The sequence below is a fragment of the Wasmannia auropunctata genome, unplaced genomic scaffold (genome assembly GCF_000956235.1).
Source record: "Wasmannia auropunctata unplaced genomic scaffold, wasmannia.A_1.0 LD334186.1, whole genome shotgun sequence".
NCBI classification, from domain to species: domain Eukaryota; kingdom Metazoa; phylum Arthropoda; class Insecta; order Hymenoptera; family Formicidae; genus Wasmannia; species Wasmannia auropunctata.
The window spans coordinates 730,371-751,695 of NW_012028704.1; the positions used below are offsets into that span (position 1 = coordinate 730,371).

Below are 21,325 nucleotides of genomic sequence, written 5' to 3' on the forward strand. Positions count from 1 at the left end.
CCCCGCGCGCGCATGCACTCTACAAAAATATAAAATAGATATTTATTCAATTAAACATTAACGCTTTTATGATTTTGACAGCATATAATACATTTTGTAGTATACCTATACAAGCCTTCTGATTCATTGAATTTAATATTTTGTATGTAATTCTATTTCTTTTCAATAAATAATTCCAACACATCTTTATCTATCCACTTTCATTACATGTCATTGAAAATGAAGCATTTTTCAGCATTAATACTTGTAAATACACAGTGCTTCTTCCAATCTGGAAAAAAAAACAGATAAATATGTAGTATAATTGTATGCATAAATTCAAAATAAGTTAATTAAAAAAGATAAAAATTTTTACAACATACTTCTTTTGAAGATTTTTTATCTCATCATATATTTCAGCAAAATTCTTCAATCCAGCATTAACAGCACAATATGTTTCGCCTTTTGATCCAATTAAATTTATAATGTTCTTTAAAGCATTTAAACATTTATTTAATATTTCCTGAGTTTCTTTCCATTCATCCTGTGTTTCAGGCAATATTATGCCATTACATCGCAATACGTCCAAAGGTTCCAAGAGAGATTGTAACTTGAACAACGTATCTTTTACAATCTTAAATGCCTCATCCTCTGTAAAAAAAAAAATGTAAAAAATAGTTTCATTTAATAATCTAATCTCTGCAAAAAATAGTTTAATATAATTTCAATTAGTTTAAGTCTTACTGGTGCATTTTGATACTTCAATCAGTTGAGCGTCTGCCTCTTTTTGTGCTAAACTTAAATTTATTATATCACGTTCCCTTGCTTTAATTTTCATCAATTTTTGCGTATCTTGATCAATCTCTTGCGCCACGGTGGCTAATTGTATGACCATTAGACGCTTCTTCTCTTCAACCTTTTTCTTTATTATGAGATCCATCATTATACTTTGTAAATATTCATCATAAAAAAGTCCAAGTTCTAACTCCTCACTGTCTATTTTCCTTTGTGCATCCAATGACAGCTGAGATTGATTGTACGCTGTAGGCACAATTGATTGCTTGCCTCCAGCAATCTTCTTTTTTGACACTTCTATAAGTAACATGGACAATATTAAAATAAAGCAAATAAAGCAGTCAACGAAAAAATTCAAAAGAAAATTTTAATAAAGCTCTTACTCTGGAACTGCGCAATATCACTCGGCATCATGGTTACTCTGTTACGAGACATGGTTTTGGTAACATTGATCGAGGGATCTGACAGATTTCCTGCAATCTCTGGCGTATTTGCATTGCGAACTCTACAAAAATATATACTATATTATATAAAACAAGGTATAAGTTTCACAGTTTGAAAATTTTCATCTAATTCGAGATCTAATTGTAATATGTGTGTACACACACAACACAGATATATACACATTTCTCGACTTATTGTTAGACACAATCTTACCTTCGAACAGTTCCTAATTTTGGAGTGATCTTTGGCTGTTCTTGCATTGTGTTCGTTGTTCTACCAGACTTGAATATTTTTATTATTACAGCTCGTTTTGAGTTTTCACTGTTCGTTTCGTTCTCCGTTATTTTATTCGTTTTGTATCTTACCATTTATTTTACTTTTTCCCCTTTGACTTTGGCACGTTTATATACAAATGTCAACAGTGTCAACACTTGCCGAGATGTATGCTCTGAGGTTAGATATTTAAATATCTAACCTCTAATTAAAATGCGTATTGTATTTAAATATTCACGCATGACTCAAAGTTGTGTGTCATAGTTTCATAAAAATATAAAAAATATTTTATATATATAAAAGATTAATCTTTCCCATGAAACTAAAACGAAAGGTTTAAATTGTTTGGCTAACAGTCACGATACACGAATATCTAGATACGATGCGATAAGTATAAAGCAAAACGGAAGTACTTAATTTCAAAACAGTGGAGGCAACTTAACTGAAAGCTGAAAAAAATTGCCTCCTCTCTTCTGTTTTTAATTTACTAGTTTAGTTGAATTAAAAATATATGAATGTTAAATATGATAATATATAGCCACTTTTCAATATTTACGAAAAGTTGAAAATTATACATGGTTATAAAAAAAAAAGAAGAACAGGTCCCACCGAGATTTGAACTCGGATCGCTGGATTCAGAGTCCAGAGTGCTAACCATTACACCATGGGACCTTGATCTAAAAAGTTTTTATGCTCGTTATTACTGTAAATTCAACAATATATATTTATAAAAATATATGAACTTTATTTTTTTATAATTAAAATAAATTTTTTATTCAACATTTTATAATAAAATATTTTCCAAACAATTACATAATTTTTATATTAAAATAGAATTTTTTGCACATATTTTTCATAAAATAATAAATTAATATTAAGTTGCTAACGATTTTAATAGAGCTGTATTGATAAAAACATAAAAATTATTTCACATCATATGCATGACATTTATTTACAGTTCATGTATCTTTATAAAATATAAAATAGTTATGCACTATGTATATTCACAAACAAATCTATCTGAAGAGGTGGGCTTAGTTGACTTGTTCTTTTTCTTCAATTTGTACATCTAAATTTTTATTATCACTAGTATAATTTTCTTGCTTTTCTGTTGTATCAATATTTTCTTCAGGATTTTTTTCATTTGTTAACTCTGCTACTTCTTCCTTAGGAGTTGCCTATAAACATTTTTTTAATTTATACACTATTTTCGAAATATTAAAGATTTATCAAAACTCTTTAATATAGAAAATAACAATAAACAATAATCTTTACATGTATAATAAATCTTATGTACATATAAATCAATAATTTTTCATAGATATAAGTTTGTGTAAATTTTATAAAAAATAATCTTACTTTATTTTTTGTACTGTTGCATATTTCGAGAAGATTGTATTTCTTAAATTTATAATAATTAGGAGCAATAGATAGTAAGCAAATCCCACGTATCACTTCAACAATCACAGCTATGTCTGGATTTTTCAAATCTGCTTTATTACCAGGATTTTTCTTCAATATTATTTCTGCCAAATCTTCAATAATTTCATCCCTTTTAATGCTGTTATTACTGCGACGACTGGAACATTATTAACTTTCTAAATAAAATATCAGGATCATATCAATGCCTTGATCATGCAAAACACTATCTGTTGACTTACTTAAACACAATGCTGAATGTCTTGGGCTCCTGAGCAAAATACTTTTCAAATAACTCACTCGCTTTCGTCTTTATGTTGTCCATATATGCTTTGCATACAACTTCAATGGGAAGGAGCCTTAACAGATACCTAGTACATTGCTCTTTGGTCGCGTCTAGCTTGGAGACAATTTTGGTAACCAACTCTAATGGATTTGGTAAGGTACTAGTTATGAAAATCATATTTTTTACACCTGTATCTACTACCTGTGGGAAACAGTGATATTGATAATTGCAAATGTTATTGCAAAGGAAATAATTTCATTAATACAATGTGTTGTTAGCCAATATATGACATAAATATACTTGAAATTTTCGAGAAGGCAATGGCATCTCGCGTTCCGTTCGGAGTTCATTAATTTCTTTCTCTAAAGCAGTTGATATATCTTCATCTTCATCATCTTCTAAAGATTTATCAGTTTCCTTTTTGGTAAATGTGTTTGATGTACTCGACGTCCCGAATTCCTTAAATTGAAAAATAAAAAAAATATATATATATTTGTAATAAATAGTAAATGCTTGCAAATATCTTTACACTTCTTTCCGCGCGTATCTAAGCACATGTACCTTATTCATATCTGATTTCTCATCCGCAAATAAATTTAGTAATCTGTAAGCATCAGTAACGCAGCCTCTCTCGTGAAAGTTGCACGTGCATAAAAATCCCGTCATACCAGGTTCCAACACAAATTGTTTACGTTTTTTACAATCATTACGATTCACGACATATTTGCTATTCCTTTTTCGTGTATTTATTGCACTACGCGTCTCCATTTATTTATTTATTCTTTTCCCCCAATTCTTTAATTTCCGTCTTAAGACAAAAAAAAATCCGTTTAACGACAACAATAATACCTATCTCTTTACTTATTATTTTTTTCGTATCAAATCAACTGGAGGACTGCGGTAATAACAATATAGACGTAAGCAGAGAGAAGCGTGAGAGAGGCCACGCTGGCTTTTTGGATGGACCGACGATTCTCCTCCGTACACTAGCGCCCCACGTCCACGTTTTCAAAAAAGGAACTACGTACCACGTCTATCTTATACCATTGTCGATCAAATCATAGCATTAGAACGTGGTTCGTGTCCGTGCTAATCGTGTCTTATATGTATATGCATCTTTCTTTCTTTTTTTTTTATTTCTCGCAAAACTTTATATTACATAAATTATATATATTTTTTAAATTAAAGATTTTAATACAAGTACATATTAAATGTTATATGTGAAAGATGCTATCATATACAAAGTATCGTCGTAATTAATATATGCGACCACTTTCCGGATATCGCGAAAGTTGCCGCGATATCCGGAAAGTGGTCACGTACGACAATTAAAATCAAGAATATAAAGAAGTCGAGTACACATATCTAAATTATACGACAAAATTATAATTTTAACCTATAGACACAATATAAAGTATGTACATATAAAATTTAATTTAATATAATATAAAATTTATGATGTATATCATAAATGTATGTGTATAACATAAATTTTGTATACATTATTGTATCGTGATGTTAAATAAATTTTAAATATATTTGTGTATTACATAAAAAAACACAATAAAAAAACTAGAAAATTCATTGTATAACGCGATACAATTACGATGATTTTTTTTAGACACAATATATTTTAGACATATTACATAATTGAAGCACATTAATAGCTAATAAAATTTACACCTTTTTGCTTCAGATATAAATTTACGCACTATAGCCAATATTGACAAAGCTAAAATATATCTACCAATTATGTTTACTTAAATATATTATTAATTTCACTTAAAAAATTTATATAAACTTATGTAACTTTTAATAATTAAAAAAAATTTTTAAATACATTAAACATTGGTTACTAATAATCTACCTAAATACTTACAATATTATATTGTAATTTTTTATCGGACAAACAATTATTGTGGATAACATTAGAATACGCTATAATTAATAAAATAGGAACATGAAGATTAAAATGATTTTCATACAATAAAAAGAGGGATTATCTTTAATTATATTGAATATTTGCCTAACATTCATAATTACCTTTTCAAGTTATATAAAATGATTTTTACATATTTATATATAATGATAATGATTGTGAAACATAAGAAATTTCTGTTTTGAAAGTATTTTAGATGTGTGCACGTGTACATTGCCTAACCACGTATCCATGCATTTGTGCGCAATGGCAAAATGGCAAAATATACGTATGAAGTACGTATAAAATATCTCTGATAAATTAATATATAATGTTTATTAAAGCAGTTTAAATACATAGCTATTTAGAGAAGTATGTTATCAACGATGTATACCATACACATAGGCAGTAACAATAATTATGCGAATATCTGAATTATATAATTGTGCAATTTAGAGAATTATTGTAAACTTATCTCGAATTTATCATTTTACATGATTAATATACAATGTACTAAAATATTTATTACGTTTGCAATGTCGCTTCTACGTCTTCTTATTGTTGACTGCGTTTTCGCGATTGTATATTTAGTACGGAATAAAATCAGAAAAGTAAAATTCTAAAATTTATAAGATCGTGTAATAACATTCATGTGGTGGTTAAAATCTACCGATATTGGAGAAAGCAGCGAATAATGGTGCTCCAGTTGTTGCCGCAGGTGGCGGTTGTTGTTGATCGCCGATGTTTTTTAACAGATTACCTTGCAAAAGACTGTCAAGAGCTTTCTGAACTGTCGGATCATTTAGGAGAGGCGATGGCGAAACTCCTGTAGACGAGGTTGTCGTGGACGATGTGACTGCATTTGATGCTATCGACATAATACAATAAACATTTATAAAATTTATAGTTTCATGCGCTACGCAAATACTACAAACTACTACATGTAATTGGTAAATAAGTACATTTCCAAAGTTTATTTTCGCTATTTTAAGCAAAAAACTATACTTGATATATTCAAATTAAATTGCAAATAAGATTTCTTGGTTGATACCGCAAATTTGTACTTATGCCATAACATTTTAAGGCCAAGATTTTAATTCGCAGTTTTAAAAAAAATTTAAATTCAAAGATTTTCGTACATATAGATATGTCACATTATAATATTAATTTGATCAAGAGCATATAGTTTATATTCTGTCAATTTCTTGTCAATTACACAAGTTGTAATTTTTACCTGTTCCCCAATTAGCTGGTGGTACAGGAGTTGGTGCTGAAGTCGGTGGTGGTACCGGACTTGGCTCTACCACAGGCGGTGCACTTTTACTATTATTTAGAATATTTAGTATTCTCGTTTGTAATTCGGCCTGTTTCGGATCGTTGACTGGCGCGAGCGAGGTTTTTATCGGTAAATCTTTCGCGTCGCCCAATTCAACTTGCACTTGCTCTTCGCGTTTCATATCGAGATACTTTATGACACGATCGTATTGCAGAACTGTGAGCTGATGATTATCGGCCAGCATATTGAGAAGAACCTGTATAGCATCCGGATGACGTTCGTTTGCAAGAGGTGTGTTCAAAGGGACTGAACGGCCACCAGCTTTATAATTCGTAAAATCTCGAGAAATGAAATTTATAGCATCTTCAACGGGCATGTTTCTGTGTTCTTCAACTGTGTCAATACAACAATAAATATAATGAATTAATATCATTATGCAGATCAACTCAATTAATTTTTTAATTATTGAAACTACCTTGTGGCGAGCCGTGTAGAATATTCAGTGTTAAGGAATGATGCTCGTGGTTGATAGGCGTAACGACTACGGCGTACAGACAACCTCGACTCGCTATATTTCCCAAAACACGACTCAGAGGAACATCTTCATTCGGAAACAGCAAATCTACCATTAAACCGATTTGCTTCAAACGTAATTCGATTTCTTCTGCATATTTCCTGCATATTTAATAAACAATATGTTATACAAAATTCAAATATGACTCAGTCAAACTGTAATCTTATAATAGATATCTCACGTCAACGCTTTATTAACGACAATAATTTCACAGTCATTCTTCTCAGCTGCAATGGCAAGATAATCAGATGATCCACTTGTGTTCCTGTACAACAAACAAATGCTTTATTGTTTAATTAACTGATAATCACATCTCGATAAAATCTTATTAGAATCGCCGCTGTTTACTTAAAAAAATGAAATTTGTTAATTATTTATTAATTATTACAAAAATAACTGTTTTACCCAAAATTCGCATTTGCCTCTCGAGTTCCAGACGCCTTGAATTCATCGTAACGATTTCCACTGTCATTGAATGAATCTCTAGCAAAATTGTTGTTACGTAATCTATCTCCTTGTTTGAGATCTTCCATCCGATTATTCCTATTAATTGGACTTCGATCTCTGAAATTATTTATGTTCGGATTGTTGGGATTGTTCTGATTATTTTTATTTCTGTTCTTTCCACCTCTCGTCCCACGAGCTCTGCCGCCAAGGCCCACACCACTGGCATTTTGGTTTTGGTTATTACCCGGATTAATTTGATTTCGATTTGGGATTCCTCCAGGCCTGTTCTGATTTCCCATTTGGTTATTTCCAAATTGATTGTTAGTGCCTCTGTTTTGATTGCCGCTGGTAACAAACTGATCATTTCCACGATTTGGATTATTCATATTAAATTGATTATTTCCACGATTTTGCGTGGGATTATTAAAATGATCATTTCCATTATTATTATTAAGTTTTCCATTAAATTGATCATTATCATTATTTCCAACCTGATTTCCATCATCAAAGTGATTATTTCCACCGCTTCTAGATTGAGCGTTCAAATCTTTTTGGTTGTTGCCAAAGGTATTGTCATTCCCAAAGTTCTGATTTATTGCACCAGTATAATTTGGTTTATTCATACCAAATGATTCATTTGAATTATTGAATTGATTATTCATGGGATTAAATTGGTTATTTGATCCACCCATTTGTTTTGCATTTGAATTCCCGGCATTTCCACTACCACCAGATTGGTTATCTTTCTTCGCCGGTCTGACATCTACAAATTAGAATTGGAAAAAAAGTATAAAGCTTGAATGATCGCTTTATATGTCCTTAATACATTTTTCCAAAATAAAGAACAACGATTATTTGGAAAGAGAGAAATAAAGAGACTCTTAATCAAAGGATAATGATGTCAGGAAAAGTATCATAATTAAGTATGCTCATTTGCATCTCTATAATGTACCTATACGTCTGCCTTTAAACATTGCACCGTCTTCATTTTGAATAGCCTTCTGCGCTGACTGCTCCTCTTCGAACTGTACAAATCCAAAGCCTCTGTTTATTATTGACGCTATGACAGTGCCGTACTTGGCGAAATGTTCCTCCAGCTCTAGCTTTGTAACATCGTCAGTTTGTAAATGACCAACAAATATACGGCTGGACGCGGTGGCAGGATCTTTCAGAAGCCTAGCGCTCATCCTGATTTTACACAAGGAAAAAAAACACTATTGTAGAGTTCATAGATCATCCACAGATTATCAAGTAAGAATCGAGGCAAACGCAGCATGCGAAATTACAACTCGTCGATCGCTGTAACGTCAAATATCATTTAATACCACGTCAAAATACATAAAATTATATGTAACATCTGACATTAAACTGACTAAGCGAGTTCTGAACGCTCATTGAATTAATATAAAAAGCCACTGCGACGAGAACTTGTGGACCACTGTTGAAACTTACTTCGGATGGCTTTCTCACGGAACTCGATCACCATAAAAATCCAAGAATCTTCGTCAATCGCTGTTTGTATGTTTTGGAAAGAAAATATCGTTGCGCGAGTCGCGACTCACAACAGAGACATCTTGCCAATACGAATCAGCGATGCCAACTGTTGGCTACAAAACAAAAGAAACTTATTCATTATTTAGGGCTGTAGCAGAGGGAGAGGGCAGTGGTTGGCACTTGGAAACTAGACGCGCTCTGGCCAATGACAGGCGTCAGAGAGCTTTGTCCAGGATATATTTCGCGCATGGGTTAGGTTAGGTTATATCAATTTGACAGTTTAGTTATATTAGGTTATATCAATTATTTTCCACCCCTTGCCGAGTCATATACATGACCGTGAAATTTCTTCGCTTTTTCGAACGCGAGACGAGTTTCGATAAGTCGCGGAGGTTCAAAGTCTATCGTCCAATCATTCGCGATCCGTCGTCATCAGTGGTCACGGATCATATGATCGATCGACGCGCATTTTTTGCACCTGCATTTTTCTGTCCGCAGTAAATTATTTTTACAAGTATTTGGAGGTGTTGTTCCATCTGAGACAAACCCGAATTTAATTTCAATTGTCATCAAGAATGGGTAACAGGTCGAGTCTTCTTTTGCGCGAGGATGAAATAGCGCAGATACAGAATGCTACTGGCTGCAAGTATCCATATTGTCTATTCACTCCATATACGAATTAATTTAGTCCGTATCAATTTATTTCGGCGAATCGCGCGGCCTGTTTAAGCAATTTCTAACGAGACGAATGTAAATATTAGTATGTAGTATTAGCGCTCCGGTCTAACTCTCTGTTACAGTTACGCCAAATCAAATCGAACGTTTATACAGCCGCTTTACGAGTCTGGACCGTGGAGATTGCGGGACGCTCAGCCGAGAAGATTTTCTCAGGATTCCAGAATTGGCGATAAATCCTCTTGGCGAACGGATAGTAAACGCTTTCTTTGAAGAAAGCGGAAACGACAGGGTGAATTTTCTGCAGTTCATGCAGGTCTTGGCCCATTTTAGGCCTATCAAGAAGAACAGCCCCAATCGATTGAATTCTAGGCAACAAAAATTGAGATGTAAATATTACTGGGTATTAAGATAGCACGTGTGATGATACATTAAAATCAAGATTCTCATGAAATTTGTGAGACGGATTAAAAATTTTATTACACGTTTCTTTCAGTTGCATTTAAAATGTATGATTTGGACAATGATGATTTGATATCAAAGGATGAACTACTTGCTATTTTGCATATGATGGTTGGAGCAAACATCAGGTAAGAATTCTTTTTTTTTTAATTGTTAACCCATTTATAATTGTGATATCCTCTGCATGCATTTCTACAATTGGACAAAACAGATATAAATTTGACAATTTAATAAACATTTATTTTAGCGAAGAACAGCTAACCAGTATTGCAGAACGGACCATAGTCGAGGCTGATGAAAATGGTGATGGTATGATATCGTTTGAAGAATTTTGTAAGGCACTAGAACGTTCGGACGTTGAGCAGAAAATGTCCATAAGATTTCTCAGTTAAATTGATTGTTGGTTTATATAAAATATAATATAGAATTTATAAGTAGGTTTGTTAGGTAATTGTGTTATAAATTTTTATAATTACAAGATTGTGCAATATACAGACATCCATAAGTAATCATAAATAAGTATAACAGATAATAAATCATAACAGTAAACAAGAAAACTATTTGCAATTGAAATTCCAAGATTTATATAAAATATGTATAAAATAAATCTTGGATTTTGCAAGAATTATAAAGGTTGAAAAATAACTGAAAATGAATGTGTGTTGTGTCACACACGCGTGTATATATAATTTCCTGCGAATTAAAAAAAATATATATATTTATATATGAGTAAGGGATTAGAATAGACTAATTTTAATTCAATTGATCTTGTACGCAAAAATATGAAAAAATGTATTTTTAGTATTAAAAGCAAGTAAAAATTATTTTGAAAAATATATCTTTGTAAATATTTCTCTTTTAAAGTTTGTGCTAAGATTACTTTGTACTATTATTGAAATTTATATCGGGAAGAATATATATCTAAAACAGAGTATTTTTATTTTTATTAAAGACCAATTTTTCGTATCAATATAATTGTAGATGGCTATCGAGTTTACAGGTCATATGTGGAATTGCTGCAATATCTTTAATGTACAGATATTATACATAATTACATTATAATAATAACATTTGTATAGTATTGCGTAATATCGGTACATTAACGCACGTCAGCAGCAGAAAAATCTTTAAGAACATTGTATGTTCCTCGGTTTTATCTAAGTTGACTCGCATTAAAATGACAATTCGATGATCGCGCCTTACGCTGAGAAGGATGAGAGGAAATCGGTAACTATTTTCTTCAATTTCGCATCTGACGCTTCACTAATTACATTTTCTTTCGCGATGGTAGCAAGAAGATCTTTTTGAGTAGACCTAAGAAAAAAAATAATATGTAACAAAGCACATGTATATTTAATACATGTTTATAAAACATATAAAAATCACAATATTATATAAATCATATTTAACATGTACCTGATGTGTGCAAGGAATTCTTTTTCAAAGACAGTGATCTTTGTAGGATCCATTTTGTCAAGATAACCACGTACGCCGCAATATATAACTGCTACCTGCTCCTCAATAGCCATGGGTACTAAAAACAGAAACATATCAAATATAAAACAATATGTAAATCGATTTACATATTGCTAATATTGTTAAAATTAAAATAGTAATTTTACCATATTGTCCCTGTTTGAGTAGTTCTGTTAACCTCACGCCACGGTTCAACAATTGCTGAGTTGCAGCGTCCAAATCCGAACCGAACTGCGCGAAAGCCGCAACTTCACGATATTGAGCCAATTCCAATTTCATAGAACCGGCAACCTGTGCAATCAAGTATAATCATAAATATTAGTATTTTATATTGATGTCACATAATTTTTTGGTATTAATTGGATATATTGAAAGATTTACAATACCTGCTTCATAGCCTTGGTTTGAGCAGCAGATCCGACACGTGATACAGACAAACCGACATTGATAGCAGGTCGGATACCTTTGTAGAACAATTCGGTTTCCAAAAAGATTTGACCGTCAGTAATAGAAATGACATTGGTAGGGATGTAAGCGGACACATCGCCGGCTTGTGTTTCGATGACAGGTAAAGCGGTCAATGATCCACCGCCCAAATTTTCGTTCATTTTAGCAGCTCTTTCAAGCAAACGAGAATGAAGGTAGAATACATCGCCAGGATAGGCCTCACGACCCGGTGGTCTTCTAAGCAGCAAAGACATTTGCCGATAGGCAACGGCTTGCTTGGATAAATCGTCGTAAATGATTAAAGCGTGTTTTCCATTATCTCTGTAAAATAATAAGTCTTATGTGAGTTTGTAGCAATAAATTATTACACAGCATGCACAAATTTTAATTAAGAGGCAAATTTTAAATAGAAAAATTAGAATTAAAATTGGATAATAAAAGAGAATACGAGCAGTGTTAAACAAAATTTTGGATAGCTTAGTGTTACGTTTTTTTTTTTGGAAAACAGAAACTTGTAAACAACAAATATATCCACCTGAAGAATTCTCCCATAGCACATCCGGAGTATGGGGCCAAATATTGAAGCGGAGCTGCATCAGAGGCAGTGGCGGATACAATAACAGTGTAATTGATAGCACCGCTGTCTGTTAGACGCTTTACAATTTGCGCAACGGTAGATCTCTTCTGGCCAATAGCGACGTAAATGCAGTACAATTTCTTCTTCTCTTCCCCACCATCATTGAAACGTTTCTGATTGATAATAGTATCAATGGCAAGAGCAGTTTTTCCAGTTTGCCGATCGCCAATGATCAATTCACGTTGACCACGACCAATAGGCACTAAGGAGTCCACAGCTTTGATTCCAGTTTGCATAGGTTCTCTGACTGATACTCTGTTATCCAAAAAGAATTATGTAATGTTACATACATGCTAAGTGTACAATTAGATTAATTTTTCAAAAAAAGAATATCAATTGATTCTTGCATAAACTCTCTCTCTCTCTCTCTCACACACACACACACACACACACACACACGCGCGCGCGCGCGCGCGCGCGCGCGCACAATAAAAATTACAATTAGTTATAAATATGATAAAAGTAGTTATAAATTACCTGGGGATAATGCCTGGAGCTTTAGTTCCAATACGGAATCTTAATTTGTTGTTTAAAGGTCCCTTGCCATCAATGGGATTACCCAAGGCGTCGACGACACGACCCAATAATTGTTCACCGACAGGAACGTCGACAATAGCACCAGTACGTTTGACAATATCGCCCTCCTTAATGTGTCTGTCATTACCAAATACGACAACGCCAACGTTGTCAGGTTCCAAATTCAACGCCATACCCTTTAAGCCTGAGCTAAACTCTACCATCTCATCGGCTTGAATGTTCTTCAATCCGTACACACGTGCGATACCATCTCCAATACTGAGTACCGTACCGGTTTCTTCAAGATTAACCTAAAATCACGCATCTTTAAATGTTTTCAAAGATTATTAATTTTTTAAATTATAAAAACAGATATGTATCCAGAATTAATAAAAAAAAAAGAGATGTTCAAAAGTGTATCATATCAATTTGGATATCAAATAACATGACAATTTATTTCTCTGACGAGGTTGTAGCTCACCTTTGGTGCTGTTCCAAGGATACGCTCCTCCAGGATAGCAGAAATTTCTGCTGAGCGGCGGCTGCAGGAGACATGATATTTGCGGGAAACTATGGTAATCGCAGGCCAATTGATCTGAAGCACGAAAAAGTATACATGTACATGTACCTATAATAATAGTCAAATATTCCGCCGAAATTCTTGTTACATAACTTGCTCTGCTCTAACACACTTTACATAATAACACAATATATCATCAACGTCACTGGCCTCGTACGAATATTAATCGGTTTGTGAATCGAAACGCTCGCTTTATTTCCTATCTACGGTCTTTGCACGATCGAAAACGACGAGAGTGGGACGAAGACTGGAGCACAGGGCGATTTTGACAAAGTGAGAAAAATGTCGACACGTTTCCACCGGGTACGCGGCCACTCGATGGCCGTGAGAGGCCGTATTTAACGAGAAAGAAGGATTCCTCCAATTTACCTGGGCCGTGGTATTCGGCAGATGCCTGGCCAAGGATGAGGCTAGACGTAAGGATAGGAGTGCCATTTTCCGGCGGCCAGGCTATGCGAATTAACGTGAGAGCGTAAAGACGACGACCGATCGACTCGAGAACAGAAGAACGTCCGCCGTATTAACCGTATACTCGACGTTGACTCTCGAGTCTCGTCCAATCCTCCTCCTCCTGTCCACTTCCCCAGCCAGCTGTCCTATCATGCGCACTGCAGGAAATCGCCGGCCATCGATTCGCCTCGTGTCCAACACGAACGTTTCCGATCAATTTTTCGGCACTTCTCAATCCAAATTCATCCGCTGCGCATTGTAAATATGAAAATTACAATTTTTCGTATGCATCTCAATATTAATTCTCGCTGAAATTATGCGATTCTAATCGAGCGAAAAGCGAGTTCCTGTAGCTTTTGCGCAATATACGCTACTGCAATACGAAGCGGGAAATTTGAATGCGTATGCAAACGGATCCGAAGAAATTTTATACGTACTGGTAATTAAAAAAATTGCATACGAATATTAATATTAATAAAAATTAATATAAGTGCTAATAGAGAGAGAGAAAAGATTATTTTTTGCCGATTTTTTTGTCTTACGTAATTATCGAGTGTCTTATTTATCTCTCTTTGCACTTTACTTGAATTTATGAAATATTATTAAGTATATATATATTAAAAAACAAGAATTGGGGAAAAGGCTAGTGAGAATCGAGCGCGGTACTTAGTGCCCCTAAAATGTTTAATTTTTAATAGTTACTTAAGTACAATAGCAGCATTATTGCTATTGTACTTGAGTATAACTATTAAATATTAATAGTAATTAATATATAATATTAATTCTTGTTTTTTAAAGTGCGAGAGTCCGTTAGTTCACTAATTAAGTATATTGCAAACATACCGGAGATACTAAAAGCTTATGTCATTTCTTGAAAGTTGCATCTTAAAGTTGTAATCTAGAGAGATATATATCGGAGCATCCAATTGCATTTTCTATGACTGTATATGTGCGTATGGGGAATGGCTATATGTGACGGTGATATGGTGTTGGGTCTGTTGGGCGGAGTAGTGCGCGGACACTGCGGACTCGGCCGTCGGCATCGACGGTCGGCAGACTAGCGGAGTGTGCAGTGCAGAAGTGGAGAAGCGCCAGCCACAGCCAGGCCACAGCTGAGTGAGGCTAGAAGCGTCATTCAGCGTCATTGCACCGGCGCCAAGCGCTTGGTTATTTCGTCTCGCGTCGATTCGTCGTATCGATTATCCTCGTTTTACCGCGCGTGTGACCGCGGACAGAACTCTGTCCTGTCCCCCTCGAAAACAAACGCACAAATAAACGAGAGTAAGAGCGAGGATTAAAAGTATATGGGCCTCGACGCGTGAAACTGAAAAAATGTCGGCGTCTGTCAGAATTTTATTATTCTCCGTTCTCCTGTCACGCTTGCAAAAATGAGATTCTGGATTTAGCGAATTCTAATTCTAATTGAGTAACAATTAACTGCCCATTACCTGTGATTGTAAAATTAATTAGGCACTTATGACGAGGGAATTGTCGTAAAGATGCATATATATTTCGTATTAGAGTTGATACATATATGTATATGTGTACAACTCTGACATACATATATATATAAAATTTTAGTGTATAGAAGACTGTCTGTTTGTGAAATTTCTCTATCGTATATCAAAGAGTTCACCAGTGTCCAGCAGGAAGTGAGACAATATGGACTCTGCAACCGAGCTGGAACATATAGAGAAGCTGGCCAAGGAAGCAGAATGCTTAAAGAAACGCTTGGAGGATGAACGACAAAAGTTAAACGATATTACACGTAAGCGAATAAATGATTGATTTACGAGTATTTTTGTTTACCAGTGTTATAGTCCTTTATATTCCTATCTTTTACATTCTGTTCTAGTTGCCAGCGTAGCAGACAGACTTGAAATAATCAATTGTATAAATGTAAAACCTAGACGTATCCTAAAAGGGCATCAGGCTAAAGTTTTATGCTCCGACTGGTCTCCCGATAAGCGTCATATTGTTTCTTCTTCGCAGGTAAGTCTTAAACAAAGCATTTTAGTTTACATATTACATAAGTATAGTGTAGTACATATTACTTGGCTTTTAGGATGGAAGAATGATTATATGGGATGCTTTTACAACAAATAAGGAACATGCCGTCAGTATGCCAACCAGATGGGTGATGGCGTGTGCTTACGGCCCTAGTGGCGATTTAGTTGCATGCGGGTAAATTATAATAACTTTATTATCAGAGCAGAAACATTGATTTTATGTTAGAGTTATGCCAGATTTATATTAGATTAGTACTTATGCTATTATAATATCTTTTATACAAATGTTGCAGAGGTCTGGATAATAAAGTTACAGTATATCAATTAAGCTTGGAGGATGATGTTTCGGCTCACAAGAAGACTGTTGGGACGCATACTTCGTACATGTCGTGCTGCGCGTTTCCCAACAGCGATCAGCAGATTTTAACAGGCAGCGGAGACAGCACATGCGGTTTGTGGGACGTAGAGAGCGGACAGCTATTACAAAGTTTTCAAGGACACTCCAGTGACGTTATGTCTATCGATCTAGCACCAAGTGAAACTGGGAACACATTTGTGTCCGGTGGATGTGACAAGCTGGTCTTGATTTGGGATATGCGCAGTGGCCAGTGCGTGCAAAATTTTGAGGGGCATCAATCCGACATTAATTCAGTATGTAATATATTTAAATTATATATTTTTTCAAACTGCGTTGTAATTTTGGTGATTTAAAAGTTATTATATTACTAATTAATATATTTCTCTTATTGGTATGCAATATTTAATATGTTATTATATATATATGTATATATATATATTTGTGATATGCACACAGGTAAGATTTCATCCAGGCGGCGATGCGGTAGCAACAGGTTCAGACGATGCTACTTGTCGCTTGTTCGACCTGCGTGCTGACAGAGAAGTTGCAGTTTACGCAAAAGAAAGTATAATATTCGGAGCAAACGCGGTTGATCTTAGTATAAGCGGACGCTTGCTCTTTGCTGGATATAATGATTACACGGTGAATGTATGGGATACTTTAAAATGCCAACGAGTGGCACTGTTATACGGGCATGAAAACCGAGTTTCGTGCCTAAGGGTTTCCCCGGATGGTACTGCCCTGTCTACCGGAAGTTGGGACGCGACTTTACGAGTTTGGGCTTAGCTTCACGATAACTATTACTATCTTAAACATGTTGAGATAACTCTTGTTAGACAGCACGTAATTGTAATATTTATTATTTTATCCTATATTTATTTAGAAACTCTCTCGCCTTCTCGAGTACTTTTTGTAATTCATGTTTTCATAATATCAAAATGTATATGGTGCATTAAATTGTTGTGCATTCAATAGCGAGCATGCTTTGCCATGCAAATTATTAATCCATCATGTGTAATATAACTTATACAGTAATGTGATATAATATTAATGAAGTTGCATAATATATATACATATATGTATGTAGTATGTGTATATATATTATATGCAATATATATACATATATATTAGGCTGGTCCTAATTTACAGATTATAAATTAAATTTTAGTGAATATATATATATATAATTCTTAGCGAAGCCACAATATGTATGCCACAAAAAATAAAGTATCAGAAATTCAAATCTTATGATCATTATTTATTTTGCTTACTGTATTAGTTTTCTATAAAAATGTATCAACTAGACTAGAGTTTGTATATCCTTAGTTTATCAAATGCATGTCATAAAAATTATTGAATATACTGTGTATATAATAATAGATCTGTATTATTAATGTTATATTTTTACACCTAAAAATAATTAAGTAACATATATTCAGATAACAGAAAGAAAAAAGGAGAAAAAATTGAAAAGAGAGATACAGAAAATGGTATTAGAAAAATAATATCAATAGTAATCACAGCATTTATATGTGTGTAATATATTAAGTGACTACGAGAGTAATGCATTCTTTATGCGGTCGAGCAATCAGTCACTTATACTTTTTCAGAATTAACAAAACTAGTAAGATGTAATTGGCTAAACGTTCTGAGTGCAAAAGCTAATAATTTGTCCATAGGAGAAATTATACTAATAGTTCAAAGTGCAAAGTTCTATATTGTGTATATACTATATATATATATATATATATATATATATATATATATATAATTATTCATAATTTTTTGTAGTTGAATTTTCTTCTGGTTCCTTTCATTTATTCTGATTTAAAGCTTTTTAATACCTAATTATATATCACTTTTATTTTAAGTGCTGTACCGAAGTGATCTCGAACAGCTGGCCACCTATCTATTGTTGTGGCAAATTTCAGTAAATTCTTCGTGGTAACACATGTTTCGTGTACACACATAAGTGCCGCGAACCTGATTTAGCACTTTGCAATTATTAAATCGTTATTAAAAAAGAAAATCTGACATTAATTTAATATTGTATAAATATAACGTATTCAAAAGTCGCAGTTACGGGGAATAAATATGCCTCAGTATACCAGTATGTATTCGACTATCTTGGTGTTTCTAACCTAAAAGCTTATACATTCACATATATATTCAATAATCAAAAAAGTAGGCAGTATTACAGTTTTTTTTAGCCATATATGTTAATATTAAAAATAAGTAAATTTAATTTAATTACAAAAATTGTTAGAGAATGTAATCTTGAAACATATACGTAGTTGTATTTGACAAAACAGTCTTAACAAATCTAATCCTTAATTTGTGTACTGAGTAACTTATAACTGTTTAACGTAATTTAAATCTAGACTCTCTGTGTCTGATAATCTATGTATTAATTTTACTTTATACACGATGTTACTTATATTGTCATTTGTCGTCAAATTTTTATATTTATAAATTATTTAATTAAAAAAAAATTATATTTTGATATTTCCTGTATTTATCTAATTTGTCATATTTCTGTAATTTGTTTGCTTATTCATTTTTCACTCATTGATTATTAATATGTTTCAGTTAAAGTGAAATGGGGCAAAGAACTCTTTTCTAATGTGGAAGTTAATACTGAGGAAGATCCAATATTATTTAAGGCACAGCTCTTCGCCTTGACTGGAGTTCAGCCAGAGAGGCAAAAAGTTATGCTGAAAGGAACGACACTCAAAGATGACGATTGGGGCAATCTAAAGCTTAAAGATGTAACAATAACATAAATAATTATTCTAGCAAGCTTGGCTGACTTAATATATGTTTAAAAGTTTTGCAATTGATTATTGAATTGTATTAGGGTGTCACAATACTTATGATGGGTTCGAAGGAGGAAGACGTACCTACAGAACCAACAGAGAAACCAGTGTTCTTGGAAGATATGAATGAGGCTGAATTGGCTACCGCCTTAGATTTACCATCCGGCTTACTTAATCTTGGCAATACGTGTTATTTAAATGCTACGGTACAATGTTTAAAAACTGTTCCGGAGTTACGAGAAGCCTTGAAGATTTTCTCAGGCGGTTGGACTACAGGTGCAAGCTTATCGATAACTGCGCAAAGTATAACTGCATCACTGAGGGACCTCTATGACAATATGGACAAGGGAACAGCTAAAGCGCCACTTGTTTTGCTGCAAATGCTACATTTAGCATTTCCAAGATTCGCGGAAAAAACCGAGCAGGGAATATTTCAGCAACAGGATGCGAATGAATGTTGGACAGAATTAATTAGGATGTTGCAACAAAAGTTACCTGCAAAGGTTAAACATACGATATGTTCCAGCAACTTTTTAAATCTTTAAATTATCTTATTTGTAATTATAAAAGTATCGCATTGAAATCATTGTATATTTATAGAACAATTCAGATGCATCGGAAGATGATAGTAAAGCTTCTAAATCAAGATCATTTATTGAACAATATTTTGGCGGTATATTTGATTATGAATTAAAGTGCATTGAATCCGAGGATGAACCAGCGACTACTGGAAAAGAAGAATTCTTACAACTGAGTTGTTTTATTTCGACCGATGTTAAGCATATGTATTTTGGGCTCAGGAACAAAATGCAAGAGCAAATAACAAAAATGTCTCCAACACTCGGAAGAAATGCTACTTACACGAAAACGGTAAATTTTTCAATTTTGACGTGTGTATGCGTGCGCGCGACAAGAAAGATGTATGCTTTATATGTACTTTATTACATGTATACTAATGCGCACTCTTTTTTCCAGTCAAAAATTAGCAGGCTACCAGCATATTTAACCATACAATTTGTACGGTTTTATTACAAGGAGAAAGAAGCGATTAATGCAAAAATCTTGAAAGACGTTAAATTTCCCTTGGATTTCGATGCTTTTGAGTTATGTAGTCCTGAACTTCAAAACAAGCTTGTACCAATGCGTGAAAAATTCAAAGAATATGAAGATACCTTGGTAGAGGAGTCTTGTGACGCAAAAGCTACAGATAAGGGAGACAGCGCCAAGAAAGAAATGAGAAAAGAACCATTTTGGTTTAAGGATGGTAAGAGAATTTTAAAAAATTATTTAATAATTATCCCCGTGCTGCAAAAATTTAATATAAAATTGTTGAACTTAATGTATTACGCATATTCTAGATTTGGGATCAAATAACAGCGGCTATTACAAATTGCAAGCGGTTCTGACGCACCGAGGACGTTCCAGCAGCAGCGGTCATTACGTCGGTTGGATTCGACAAAAGGGTGATACGTGGATGAAGTGCGACGATGATGTTGTTACAGCCGTTACCAGCGAAGAAGTTTTAAAGCTCAGCGGCGGAGGTGACTGGCATTGCGCATACGTTCTTCTGTATGGCCCTAGAATTTTGGAAGTGGAAGTGAAGGATACGAAAGATAATCCGGTCGACACAAACAATACTGAAGCTTAACTGATAAATTATAATTGCTTTAAATTATGCTAGACAAGAAATTGCTTGGGTTGCTAGCTCCATACAAATATTCGTTTGTTCTTGTACCAATTTAATATAACAGTGTCATTAAAAAAACATTATTAAATATCACCTACTACACACATACAATATTTGGAATGATAATTTCGTCATATACGGAAAATAACTTGCTACCTACAGTAATTTTTTAGCGAAATGTGAGACAAAAAGGGACGAGTAAATTAGTTATAAATTAATTCCTAATTTCCATTTATATATAAAGTAAACAATGAATGTCAATACGCCGTCGACAGAAGTATATACGTAGACTATAATTATATACATA

At 33.6% G+C, this 21,325-nt stretch overlaps 6 protein-coding genes, 1 non-coding gene and 1 pseudogene across 11 annotated transcripts; 3 read left to right on the forward strand and 5 right to left on the reverse strand.

The window, feature by feature from the left end:
• Positions 1-28: 28 nt before the first annotated feature.
• Positions 29-1,904, reverse strand: LOC105459510 (annotated as a pseudogene).
• A 187-nt stretch (positions 1,905-2,091) lies between these two features.
• Positions 2,092-2,163, reverse strand: Trnaq-cug. The gene has a single exon. It is a non-coding gene; the product is annotated as a tRNA-Gln (tRNA).
• A 211-nt stretch (positions 2,164-2,374) lies between these two features.
• Positions 2,375-4,149, reverse strand: LOC105459511 (THUMP domain-containing protein 1 homolog). The gene is made up of 5 exons (XM_011705616.1): positions 3,758-4,149; positions 3,497-3,655; positions 3,153-3,397; positions 2,851-3,070; positions 2,375-2,669 (listed from the first exon to the last, which is right to left on the reverse strand). The coding sequence occupies exons 1-5, from the start codon at positions 3,962-3,964 to the stop codon at positions 2,526-2,528; spliced, it is 975 nt and encodes a 324-aa protein (XP_011703918.1). The 5' UTR covers positions 3,965-4,149; the 3' UTR covers positions 2,375-2,525.
• A 658-nt stretch (positions 4,150-4,807) lies between these two features.
• Positions 4,808-9,007, reverse strand: LOC105459512 (nuclear receptor coactivator 5). Of its 2 annotated transcripts, XM_011705619.1 has the most exons (8): positions 8,864-9,007; positions 8,364-8,599; positions 7,903-8,174; positions 7,370-7,767; positions 7,146-7,229; positions 6,866-7,065; positions 6,349-6,783; positions 4,808-5,982 (listed from the first exon to the last, which is right to left on the reverse strand). In XM_011705619.1, the coding sequence occupies exons 2-8, from the start codon at positions 8,596-8,598 to the stop codon at positions 5,774-5,776; spliced, it is 1,833 nt and encodes a 610-aa protein (XP_011703921.1). In that variant the 5' UTR covers position 8,599; positions 8,864-9,007; the 3' UTR covers positions 4,808-5,773. The 2 variants fall into 2 exon arrangements, with proteins under 2 accessions (XP_011703921.1, XP_011703919.1); XM_011705617.1 differs by having other exon boundaries at positions 7,370-8,174.
• Positions 9,008-9,161: 154 nt separating this feature from the next.
• On the forward strand, positions 9,162-10,599 carry LOC105459513 (calcineurin B homologous protein 1). The gene is made up of 4 exons (XM_011705620.1): positions 9,162-9,547; positions 9,706-9,969; positions 10,077-10,170; positions 10,290-10,599. The coding sequence occupies exons 1-4, from the start codon at positions 9,481-9,483 to the stop codon at positions 10,432-10,434; spliced, it is 570 nt and encodes a 189-aa protein (XP_011703922.1). The 5' UTR covers positions 9,162-9,480; the 3' UTR covers positions 10,435-10,599.
• A 361-nt stretch (positions 10,600-10,960) lies between these two features.
• Positions 10,961-14,250, reverse strand: LOC105459514 (ATP synthase subunit alpha, mitochondrial). Its single transcript, XM_011705621.1, has 8 exons — positions 14,068-14,250; positions 13,600-13,713; positions 13,080-13,429; positions 12,501-12,857; positions 11,905-12,286; positions 11,665-11,809; positions 11,459-11,576; positions 10,961-11,356 (listed from the first exon to the last, which is right to left on the reverse strand). The coding sequence occupies exons 1-8, from the start codon at positions 14,131-14,133 to the stop codon at positions 11,242-11,244; spliced, it is 1,647 nt and encodes a 548-aa protein (XP_011703923.1). The 5' UTR covers positions 14,134-14,250; the 3' UTR covers positions 10,961-11,241.
• An 816-nt stretch (positions 14,251-15,066) lies between these two features.
• On the forward strand, positions 15,067-17,487 carry LOC105459515 (guanine nucleotide-binding protein subunit beta-2). Of its 4 annotated transcripts, none has more exons than XM_011705625.1 (6): positions 15,067-15,429; positions 15,778-15,916; positions 16,004-16,140; positions 16,214-16,332; positions 16,451-16,808; positions 16,972-17,487. In XM_011705625.1, the coding sequence occupies exons 2-6, from the start codon at positions 15,811-15,813 to the stop codon at positions 17,299-17,301; spliced, it is 1,050 nt and encodes a 349-aa protein (XP_011703927.1). In that variant the 5' UTR covers positions 15,067-15,429; positions 15,778-15,810; the 3' UTR covers positions 17,302-17,487. The 4 variants fall into 4 exon arrangements, with proteins under 4 accessions (XP_011703927.1, XP_011703925.1, XP_011703926.1 ...); XM_011705623.1 differs by having other exon boundaries at positions 15,068-15,429; positions 15,730-15,916; XM_011705624.1 differs by having other exon boundaries at positions 15,068-15,264; positions 15,730-15,916.
• An 814-nt stretch (positions 17,488-18,301) lies between these two features.
• On the forward strand, positions 18,302-21,129 carry LOC105459516 (ubiquitin carboxyl-terminal hydrolase 14). The gene is made up of 6 exons (XM_011705626.1): positions 18,302-18,625; positions 19,105-19,283; positions 19,373-19,834; positions 19,932-20,201; positions 20,307-20,595; positions 20,690-21,129. The coding sequence occupies exons 1-6, from the start codon at positions 18,610-18,612 to the stop codon at positions 20,977-20,979; spliced, it is 1,506 nt and encodes a 501-aa protein (XP_011703928.1). The 5' UTR covers positions 18,302-18,609; the 3' UTR covers positions 20,980-21,129.
• The last annotated feature ends 196 nt before the right edge of the window (positions 21,130-21,325 follow it).